At 42.6% G+C, this 12,063-nt stretch overlaps 1 protein-coding gene across 1 annotated transcript in view; it reads right to left on the reverse strand.

Moving 5' to 3' along the window:
* LOC112560343 (FERM and PDZ domain-containing protein 4-like) overlaps nt 1-12,063 on the reverse strand; it is a 99,466-nt gene that overhangs the window by 28,865 nt on the left and 58,538 nt on the right. Inside the window, exons 3-4 of the mRNA XM_025232149.1 lie at nt 10,966-11,082; nt 2,023-2,183 (exon numbers count right to left, since the gene is read on the reverse strand). Coding sequence (XP_025087934.1) covers nt 2,023-2,183; nt 10,966-11,082 — 278 coding nt within the window. The remainder of the gene's footprint in view (nt 1-2,022; nt 2,184-10,965; nt 11,083-12,063) is intronic.

Consider the following 12,063-nt stretch of genomic DNA (forward strand, 5'->3'; position numbering starts at 1 on the left):
GCATTGTTATATCTTCCTCGCCGACACGAGGAATAATCACCAACAAATCTCTCTGGGTATGTGTGCGTGCGGGTTTATGTGTTTGCTCTCGTGTGATATGTGATGTGATCTAAGGAAGCTGTGATGCATAGACGGGTGATCGAAAAACACAGCGATGTTATTATCGTCATGAAACAAATGCAATATCTTTGACAACCGCAATAATATCATGGTTAGCGCGTCGATAAATGTAGATTGAGAACAACGGGACTTGATGAGAGCACGCGCTGTTCTGAACACAGTGATGATGCAAAAGATAACAAGACCTCCTCTCTAGCTCCCCTCTGCTTGTCAGCCCATCCATCCACAGAAACGTACATTCGTCAAGCAGCTATTTCCCAGCGGTGTCTTTGCCTCTGCTCTGGATGGCTTCACGCGATACTGATGGCCATCAAATCAACGATCACAACAGTCCCAGACAATCCCATGACGAATACATCTTCTTTGTCAGCGCCTGTCTTCTTCTTAATCCGACAGCTGACGCTGAAAAGTGGACAGAAGGTCAAGAGTTCTCCCAGTTCATCAGACGATTATTTTAAGGACTGCGCTTCAAGAGACTCTGTGCCACTCACTGCTGTGCACGCTTCTTTCATATTTTGTGGGTCGATTGCAGAAAATTGCAGCACAAATATACTATTTCCTACACTAGGCTCCAAAAACTTGGCAACAAACTTGTAGTATTAAAACAGCGCTGTTAGAGTGGTCTTTGTTTTGAATTGTGCTATTTGTATCATACAACTGAAAGTCTTGTCGTTGTATGCACAGAAGTGCAAAGTTCGCATTCTGTAGAAAAGAGCTGGTCAAAGTCGAGAGCTCTAAACTTTCCTATCTTCTAGGCCTGTAGAATTTATTTCTCTTTTTCTGTTACAGTTTAAATGACAAACTTAACTACCGTGTCTTCGGGCATTCTGCCAACATTCATCTTTAACACGTTCTCTACAAAAGCCAGGCCCACCTCCCAGCAGACTCGTAAAGAGAGATAACATAAGTGAGCAATAGTACAGGCTCCCCCTCCACCCGCCCCTTCTACCCTGTCACCCTAGTCTCGCCCACGCTTTTTTCGCCATTTCTCGGCAATTATTTGTCCAATTTCGTAGGATTAATTGACATGTTTCAGATGAGGACATTCTCCCAAACTGTAGTTGACCCCACTTCGTTCAAAGGCCATGGCAGTGTGCTCCGCGCCAGATTGGAGCGGGTAGAAGGTGGAGTCTGACGTCACTTGCTCCCGACCTTGCGGCAGGAAGTGACGTTATTCCGGCTCTGATAAGTGCGTAGCAGACAAGCAAACACCGTTACTCGTGGTAATGTAATCCCAGCTTAGACAAGTATTGATCACGTGAAGACGTCATCCCGGCTTATACTTGTACTCACTTGCTGCCACCAACGATGTTCTTTAAGACTTAAGGAGCACGCCACTGCTACCGCCAGCTAACAAGCAACAATGCTGCACCACACACAAAAAATCCTCAAACTAGCAACAATTTACTTTTCCTGTTCAAATGTAAAAATATTCATTAGATTTTCTTAAGTAGCATAGTATCCTGTTTGTGGTCTATTGCAAAGATGTAAAATACGGCCACGGGTTACAATTAACCACGGATAAAGCGGAATACAAAGATATATTTCATCTCCATCTGCATCTTCACAGTATACCCAAAAAATTGTCAAAGCACAGCTCATACAGCCAGTCTGTAAATGAAACGAAATGGCAGCAATGCTGTGCCGGTTGTAACTAGAACAATACTGCAACTAAATAATAAGCATTTTGTATTTACAACAACACGACAATATGTCACTAGAACAGCAGTATACAGTTCATGTTCTTCCCCAGAATAAACGAGGAAAGCTTACAACCAAGATCACAGATGCCTTTTGGAAATATTAAAGAACATCCTCTAACATATATCAAAGGATAAATGCTGAACATCTATCATCTGTAACACCACAAAGCGTTGACAAGTTAAAAGGTTAAAGACCTACCCTCGGTAACGAAGCGAACCACCACCGGCCTCTCGCTGCCAGCCACAAAGCCGAAGCCCTTGTCTGGATCTCTCAGCAGCTCCACCTCCCTCGGGCGCGGAGGCTCAATGTAGTCAGGGTCAAGGCGGGGGTCGTCGCGAGTACTGAACCTGTCCACGTGACTGCACAAAAAGCACGTGACTTGACGAAATGTACGACTTCAAAGCGAGCAGTAAACAAGATGATGATCATCGAGCATATTCAAAATTCACCAATAAATCTTTAAAATGTATATAGCATAACGAAGATCCACAGACAGAAACGGAAAAGTTGAGCACTTTTCACGAGTACAAAAAAATATATCTTTTTAAATCTCGGCAATGACTAATGATTGAGAACGGAATAAATAGTAATGACACTGCTTTACTTCGACTGGTGCTTGAGGCTGCTCTGTCGTTCTTAAAGACACCTGACAGTTCCTTGTTATGTACCATATTTAAGACAATATATAGATAATTATGCAATGCATAAATGCATATTTAATTTATATTCTCCTTGCAATGTACTTGAAGTTCTGATCTGAAGCACTTTTCGCTGCAGCTGCCTAGATAATTATTGCTTGCAAATACCTTGCAGACAGACATTTGCATATCTTTCTTTATCGTCCAGTCAGTCTGCGTGCGAGTCTGTACGTGCGTGCTAAGTCGTTAAGCGCGGGTCTTTCAGTATCAGACTAGTCAAGCGGACAGCTTAGTTTGAAAATCAACCGCGTCACGTGTAGCCTTACAAAAACTATATAAAAACGCAAACACCCTCTCTCCTACCTCTCACTCTCCCTTTTCCTCTCTCTCAATCCCTCTGAGACGTGAAAAAATTAATAATATAAATAGCCGGGTATCCTCCCCGTGATGCCCCGGTTCGCTCGCAGTGATAGCAGAGAGTGAATAACTAAAGGGCTCGCTATGCTATCAGCTCTACATCGTCTGCAGCTTTAGTTACTGCTACCTCTACATCATCTGTAGCTAAGGGATACCTTTACTGTTCCCTCTACATAGTCTGTATTTAGCCTTGGTGCTATCTCTACATTGTCTGCTCCAACAGAGCTTGCCTCATTGCTACCTTTACATCGTCTGTAACTAATCATGTTGCTATCTTTATATTGTCTGTAACTAATCATGCTGCTTTCTCTATATTGTCTGTAACTAGCCAGGCTGCTTATCTCTATAGTCTATATTGTCTGTAACTAGCCAGGCTGCTATCTCTACATTGTCTGCTCCTACAGAGCTGGCCTCACTACTACCTCTACATCATCTGTTCCTGCCCTTTAGGCGCACGCGGACGCTCGTTGGCCAACTCAAACCGTCGTAAAACTGCTGTACAGCCCTGTTAGTGTCTGAGAGGAATACAGAATTGAGTGTCACGGGACGGTTCATGAGCCACTTTGCTGGATATGGGGAGGGAGGAGTTTGAGGCATCTACATGACTCATGCTTTCGAGACAAGTTGTCTGTAGGCGCGCACCATGCATATTTTATCTACAGCTCCTACAAATTATCCGCGATGCCGGGGGTCGGGGGGATGGTGAGCGTGTGTCTCGCGGAAAATTTATCCAAAGCCAAGTCGGTCCCTCATCTACAAGACAGTCTTCTGTTCTTGGCCAGATCGTATTTATCCTTCCAGCTTCAGCGTGATTTTGCATATCCACACCTCACCACAAGCAGTCTGTGACTTGGGGAAGAAAAAAAAAGCAGAAAGAACTCGACAGCAAGAAATCAGCTTTCAAAGTAAACAGAGCAACAAGCAGCGTGCTCTCCACCCCTCGTGCTGTGTGAAAATCAATCACTGCTCTGGCCTCGTCCGTTATTCAAACGGCAGGTCGTCCAAAAATGTTTTGATCACATGTACCGGTGGCGTGCTTGATGATCCACAACCTATCTGCGCTGTTTTTACTCATGAAAGTACTGGAAATGTCTCGCAGAATATTACCGTTTCTTCAGTTTCTTCTACTGTTAAAACAATAGCAGCACTCATAGAATAAGACCAGTGTTTCAAGAATATACTATTACACTCGGGCTACAGCTACTCCGAGTAAACTACCACAGGAATAAGACTGTTACTCCACATCTTTGTGAACATAACTCTACTTGAACAATGAGACCATTGATTATGTCAATCTTGTTCTTACGCGTATGTAGTCAAATTAAAGCATATACACACATGTAAACAAAGAATTAACACACTCTTGTTCTCTCTTTCTCCGCTTTACATACATTCTATATTTTTTTACTATTTTTTTACCCTCGAAGAGATACTGTACATATGAACATGCACTTCCATCCATCCAAATATACAGTATTTCACTTGCACCCACCGACACACATACGCATTACAATCAATTCATTTACTTCACCATCTTAGTAATATCTTCACAAATGAGCTAATCTGTGGAGGGTCTTTTTATTTTTGAAGTTAATAATAACTGGAATTTATAAGCTTTTAGACTGTTAATATAGTAATGTGGCAAATAATTTTTGAGACTGGTCATCTTACAATTAAAAAGGTAATGGAATTCATCCCCTACATCCTTATTATTACAGAGTCTATAGAACCTTTCATTTCTAGGGATATTTATATGATTTATTCACTGGAAAATGGTGGGGAGAATATTTTTAAGTAGGGTTCTATTAAGAAGAAACTTTTAAACATTCTATAAGCTGAGTATATTTGTTTGGAGTTTAGTTCTCCTATCTCATTCTGAATATACTGGTCCTGAAGGGACCTATCTACTTTTTTCTTGAACTAATCACCTGATAAGTGTACGTTTTTCTGGTTTATCCATATTGCACAGACCAAGATCTTGAAGTGTTGTCTGGATAGTACTGATTTAGTTCGACTTAAGGATATGTGATTTGTGTAAATTTAAGAGCGGTCTGATATATACGACTGATCCATTGGTAAACATGCTAGTTTACAACTCATCCTACTGTAATAAATCTGACAATTGATCCATCTGCAACAAACTGCCAGTCTACGCTAATTCTACTCAGCCAAATCTGTCTCCCAATGTTTACCAAGGTCCATCAAACACTAGAACTAAGCTAGTTGTACTAAGCCTATCTATATACGACTGACCTGTAAATACTAAATCTTCCAGTGGAAATTTGTCTACTATACTAAATCTGCCAGTCGACATTGTCTACTGCACTGTGTCAACTGATTCATTTGTGCCAAGACTAGTCTCACTGACATCTCACGGACACACCTGCCTATAAGTCTAAGCAGCAAGGTTTACTAGCTGTCGCAGAGCGCCTACAGCATCCCTGCAAGGAATCCCAGAAAAAAGCCAAATAAAGAATACTTTCTAAAGAAGTGAAAAAGTTGTAAAAGCGATTATTTTGAGCTTTGCAACAGATCTGAATTTTTTCTTCCAGCTAAGAGTGTTTTTAAAAATCGCAGACGAAAGGTAAACGGAACGAGACCACGACATGTTCGTGCAAATTATGATGAGTACACACGGAATACTGGAGGGCAAATACAGAGATTGGTGCCTTGTTTCTAATTATAGAGCAGCACCAGCACCACCACCCCAGCACTACCACTGCCCCTTACTCCGGCATTACAGCGCTGGCCCCCGACATCGATCTGCAGCGCCACGGTGTGGGCAAGACGCGAACTGCAGCTTGTTGCATACTCCACCGAGCAAATAGCGCCCTTCCCCTCCCCCCGCGCCTTTTATCACTGGCAGAGAGCAGATAATTTCCGCTGTTTGCAACAACCTCCAATGGGTGCCTTAATCAAAATGCCCAGCCTAAGCTTTTCCATTCCCCAAGTCTCTCTCCCTGCCACCCACCCCCGGTCTCTGTCGCTCTCCTAAAGGTGTCTCCACAGCAGCTCATCTCACAGTCATTGCCTTCTATGGAAATGACCTGGACGTTTTCACGACACAGATAACATTCTAAACTTCGCCTTTTGCTTTCGAGATTGGGTTTGCGTTGTAAAGTTGTCACGTGACCACTCGTGGCCTCGTCTCGATGTAGAGGTCACCTCACGTATTCCCCACCGCCAAATGAAGTCTTCAACCTCCTACCGCGAATCTCAGGTGTGTTTGATACGTGCGAGCGTGGGTGTTTGTGTGCTCGAGTGTGTTCTTTAATGGTTCTTGTGTCCAGTACTCAAGTTCGCTCAGGGTTTATTCGCTACAAAAAGAGCATTAACACGACAGATATCCATACTCAGCAGATCAGGCAACTGCCAGCCAACCTGCTAGCCACGTGTAAACAAAGAGTTAGCTGCATTTGAAGGTTTTTAAAGATGGCCACTTGTCATGTGGTGTTAACGAGTCTGGGTACACCACAAGTCATAAACCCGTGTGGCCTTCAATCGAATTGTCTACACTATGTTGCCCTGTTTGTTTTTTGTATTTTTCAAAAGGGCGGAGTAGTCACAGCTTGTTTGTCACGCTGCCGAGGAATAGAGAGAAGACAGAAGTAAAAATAGAAAGAAAAACAACGGGGTAGAGAAGGGGAGCGTAGCACAAACAAACCCTACTTGTGTGGCTCTAACATTTCTCTCTGGGCAGGTGGTGAGTGAAAATATCTTTACATTACCAAAACAAGTAGTGACTCGAATGATATTTTTGTCATTTTTCAAAGTTCCAGTCTGCAATCTCAAACTAATTCCATCTGACCCCAGACGTTTCCAAACTTCTTGACGGCCCATCTCATGATTAGCATATTTCCAAGACACAACCACAATCTCTTGGCTAACTTTGCCTTGAGCTTAGAGAAGAAAAATAAAACAATTAAAACTCAGGAAAATCTCCCTCGACGCCTGTTGGAAATGAGTGCGGGGAAGCATATCAAAGACAGATATGGTGGCTGTCCATGCACAGCATGATGGGAGAAGCGCCATAGTCTGCTACATACTGTTGACTAGGCTCAGTTGGTTAAAACAGAGAAAGTGTCACAAGCTTTGTCCTCGCTGGGCTTTGAAATAAACAAAAACAAAAAAAACAAAAAAAAAAAACGACATATTTCAAAGAACTGGACAGCGGCTCGAGAGAGTACCCTAAGTCGGGTATGTTGTTTCTGGTAGCTGAAGGGGCAAGAGTTTCTGCGTTTTCAAGTGCACTAGAAACACAACTGACTTCTGAAAACGATTTTCTGCAGCAGGTTTTTTTGGGGAAAAAAAAAATCTGAAAAATTCTGAGATTCAAAATTCGCTCATTAATATATTGGTCGAGCTGTTACTTCCTGGCATCAACAGAAGAGTACAATGTTAAGTTTCAAACAGAAAGACTAAGACAGTAAAATAATTTTGACAGCCAGGTGACAGTCACTTTGGTCGGAAAACAGAAACGTGAAGACCACAACAATAAGCTTAAAAGGATTCGCTCAAAAAGAGAGCCACACGAAGACGAAGGCAACAAAATTAAATTTTTGATCAGGAAACACGTCTTGAGGACCAAGATAGTAGACAGCTCTGCTGCACGTCTGGTGCTTACAGCCAGGACACGGGACCACACCACCCTCTCCTTTGTTGTCTACACTGGCTTCCCATCCGTTCTGGCATCCAGTACAAACATTTCTTTGCTGGCACCTGCCCTGATTATTTCTCTGAACTGCTGTTCCCTTACATCCTAGCTAGACAACTCCGCTCCTCGTCTGATGATCGTCTCCTTACTCTTCCTGTCACCACAACAACAACATATGGTCACAGGATTTTTGGTGATTGTGCAGCCAAACAATGGAACTCTCTCCCTTTCCATATACTCCACCTACCCACTATTGACTCCTTTACACGTGCACTGAAAACATTACTCCTGACACCTTTTCCATAATGCTAGGCTTTTTCATCCTTCCTTTTGCAATACCATGTTACTCTCAGTTCTTGTTCTTGTTATTTTGTTCCTCTTTGTTTTCTGTATTTGAGTTTATTCTTTGTTAGTGCTGTTGTTTATTCTTTTATAGCTCATATTTTATTTGTTTGTTTTCCTGTCCCTCGTATGGTGTCCATGCGTCGTTCTTGTTCTTAAGCGCTAAGAGCATACTCCGTAGGAGTGTAAGTATGCGCTTTACAAATTTTGCCTTATTTATTTTTTTTTTTTCATTCTCGTTTTCCCCTGACGTTAGTTCTTTTTCTTTTTTCTTTTTTTTTTCATTTGTTCTTGTTCCATCGACCTCGGTGGGTATTTTTTTGTTGTTGTTTCTTGTCTTTTTGGGTGCATTTGGTGTACAAGATGACGATTGTCATTCTCTTCCCACCAGGACCTCTATGCAGCCTTGCTGAGATCACGTGCTCTTGTCTTTTTTCCGGCTTGGCGATTAGATCTTGAGGGTATCACTGGCCTGGTTAACGTTTCAAATTAAAAACCCTGTGTTCTCGAGATCTCACGGGAAGAAAACTGTCCCTCGCGTTGTCGTTCGCGAGGGCTGATGATCAATAAGTTTGTATAAGACTCCACAATTTTTGGCTCGCAAGCATGCCTAGTTGCTCCATCAGCTACAAAATTATAGACAGCGAGGGGCGACAGAAAAATCAATTTTACAGAGTGCTTCACAAATGTGCCTTGACTTCGCCCATCTCTCTCTCTCACTCAACGAGTTTTATAAGACTCGCCAAGTGGCCAGCTGTCTTTGGGCATGGGGTAAGAATGTGGGCTTGAAGACAAGAGGATGTCCAACATGACACGCCGTAATGATACAATAAAGCTATCAAGTGCTCCAACACACGATGAGTGTGTGGGTGAAAGTGCAGCGGTCAGGAATCGGGCTAAGACGGAAATCGTAAAGTCGGGGTAACATGAGGCCAGGAGGTCAGACTACAGCAGAAGATCAAGGGAGGAAGCTATAGACGGAAGCCAGGAGATCAGACTACAGAGGAAGGGCAGGAAAGCATCCTTCAGACAACAGTTTAAGGTCAAATAAAAAAATAGGTCAGGTCAAGTTACAGACAGGGAAGGTTAGAACTGGACAGGAGACAAATGACACGAATAGTTTGCAGGAGGAGGGGCATGCACGCCTTCACGCAGACCGAGGTTGTCATTGTTGGTATTTACTTCACTAGTTTTACTATATCACAGCCAGCCAGTCCAGCCAGGAAGAAGGCCCCACGTCCACACAGCAAGGTTACAGCAGAAAGAGGAAGACAAAGGAAACAATAGACAATCAGCCAAGCGAGCAGGTTGGCATACGGATATAGCAACAGCTCCTTGGTGAAACAAGAATATTGACGAGACACTCAACTGCCTCGCCTCACCGTGATAAGAAGCATGTACACGCGGTCAAAGAAAACAAAAAACATGTCTGTTGTGCTTGCTATCCTACAATAAACCAGCTTATCAGTCCTGCCTTAGACATGCAAATGATTGTCCTGTGAGGCTGCGCATGTCTCATTAAAGTGTAGGTCTATTTAAACACAAGAAGACGAATATCCAGGACACGCGGGACCACCCCGAGCTGCCTGTACTTTGTCACCACACCACGGGATTCTTTAAAGGACATTCTTTACTGGCCACAGCTTGGCCACCTCTGGTGTAAACAGCAGCAAACAGTGTTTCGGAACACAGGTTGGCTGGGTTAAAATCAGCTTCAGAACAAATCCAGCACCTCTTTGTCATATTTGAAATCGTTTTGGTTGACTCAAATAAAGGCAGATGTAGGAAGTCTTAAAAAAGAGGCATATCTTAAAGACGAATTCAAAATTCTGGCAATAGTTCGAGGTAAAAAAAATTGCTCAGCGGAAGAAAGGAAACCACAACAATAAAATGGAAACTAAAATGCTCTAAGATCTGTAAGACGGAAGTGATCACAGACCTCTATAATCCGGTCTATGGATGTGGCATCATGCTAGTGTGGCCGGTTAAGAGGCCAGCAATGTCATGTATAGTCAACAAATGACCAACAATAACTGTGACCACAAAATAACTGTGTACCTGTATGCGTTCGCGTGTGTGTCGTACGATTTTTGGCCGGGGACAAGAGAGGAGACAGTGAAACCCTGTCCTCTCGTCACATCACGTACTTCTCAATATGCAGGCAGTTCTGTTACACTACTCACAACAGAACAGACATCTTAATTCTGTTCTGAAAATATCATCAGGTGACGAAAGTCTGTACAACACTGTTCAGTGTGATAGTGATCAGGCAGACTTTCCATGTTGGACAGGAAGACAGTTTTCATTCCAACGCAATGAAGTGAAGCTTGACGTCCGTGGAGTGTCTGTTACATCAGCGCCACACACTACTGTGGTGCACTGACTTTCATTTGCAGTGTGCGCCTATGTATATTTCGATTTCTTTTTTGTTGTTGTTTGTTTGGTTGTTTGTTTTTTGTTTTGTTTTTTGCTTCACTTGTTTGTTTTGCTTTAGAAAATATTACTTCATATCTCGTCCAGTAAATAGTTCATATGAATGATTATTCCTAGTATTAGTGAAAAGGTCTAAGGTAAAAAAAGTGAAGGTCATCCCCTAACCTTTTCAGGTCATTGGGGAGTAAGGTGTTAGATACCTTACTTTTTCGGGGCCAGCTTTACTCTCGCTCTCTGCCTTACCTTCCCCAACTATTTACTGGACGAGATATGAAGTAATATTTTCTAAAGCAAAACAAACAAGTTTACAGCTGGGTCGACAGGGGGAATATTCGCTGCGCTAATCGGGAATTGAAACAGCGCGTCTTCAGTTCGGATGCCAACGCTATAACCACTCGGCTCTCCACTTCCCCGAATTGTCTAGGATCATTATGGTACTTGAGGGCAAATAATACATTAAAGAATATTAAGTACTTGTCCAAAAAATACTTTTTAGAGACGATACATGCCGCTGGACAATCACGATCATGGTAGGTAAGTGTTTGACAAAGGTCACTCTACATGCCACCATAAAATTTCTAGCAGTTCATAGTAAATCAAGAACTTTTTTCGTAGCGAATCATACCAATATAAAATAAAAACACTATCACTACTTACTTGATAAAGTACTCCTTGTCGTGGCGGTCAACGCCTGTCTCCCAGCCGTACGGTAAACCAGTGTTCGAGCCCCAGTTTTCCCGTGGAGGTAGCCATGATGTCGTTTGGGTCTTGTGGCTGTTAAAAAAAAGGCAAAGAAAAAAGTTAAATACTATATCAGTGGAGATTTCTCACAAGTTTATTACTTCGTAAAACTCTTTTTATTGTTACTGTAGGCACAGTCGAGGTTAGACTGATTTTCCGTGCTGTCTCTGTAAGGACTCATGTTACCAGCTTAAGGGTGAATGTGATTACAGTGATGATGGTGCTAGTGTTGTTGGCCATGATCAAACTGACTGACCAACAGCCACAATGGTGAAGTAAGAGATGAAAAGAAAGTTAAATATGATGGAGGATGACGATGATACCACGAAGAAAGAGGGGCAAAGAGGTCACGTGTGGTTGCACTCATAAAATGTAAAAAAAGAAAAAAAAAACGGTTTTCCTCCTCTGGCTGCTGCAGTCACACTTACCTGAAATAGCATTACTCTACATTTACACCTGCGTCGGTTCTTCCTACATTCTGGTAAAATAGCATCACGTAGAAAACACGATATTCACATAGCATACAAGTAAGCATAAAGAACAGCTTTCAAGACACAGTGACATACTCCGACAGTCGACCACTACTGTGCAATTTACAGCCAATAATCGCAAAAATGTCATAGCGGCAAATACCAGGCTTCAGACGGCTTCTACCCACAGTTCCTTTCCACGGCACTTCCGCCGGAATCAAGAAATGATGAGGAGATTACATGGTGTCGTGTGCAGCAGGACCGAGCCATGGAAACGGTCAAGTGAGGAAGATATACCAGACTGAAAAACCCAGTGCCTTACCAACAGACACCATCGACTGAGAGTACTTCTGTTAAAATTCCCTGATTCCAGAGTGTCTCCATCTCCACAAAAGGAGCAACAATGTAGCTACAGTTGTGGAGGATGACTAAATCAAAGACCCCCTCTTTCACTTCTTGTCTGTTTTCTTCTCTCCCTCTTTCTATTTTCCTCTCTTTAGAACACACAATACAACAACCACTGAGCTACTGTTAGAATGCCACC

The sequence above is a fragment of the Pomacea canaliculata genome, linkage group LG3, assembly GCF_003073045.1.
Source record: "Pomacea canaliculata isolate SZHN2017 linkage group LG3, ASM307304v1, whole genome shotgun sequence".
Lineage (NCBI taxonomy): Eukaryota > Metazoa > Mollusca > Gastropoda > Architaenioglossa > Ampullariidae > Pomacea > Pomacea canaliculata.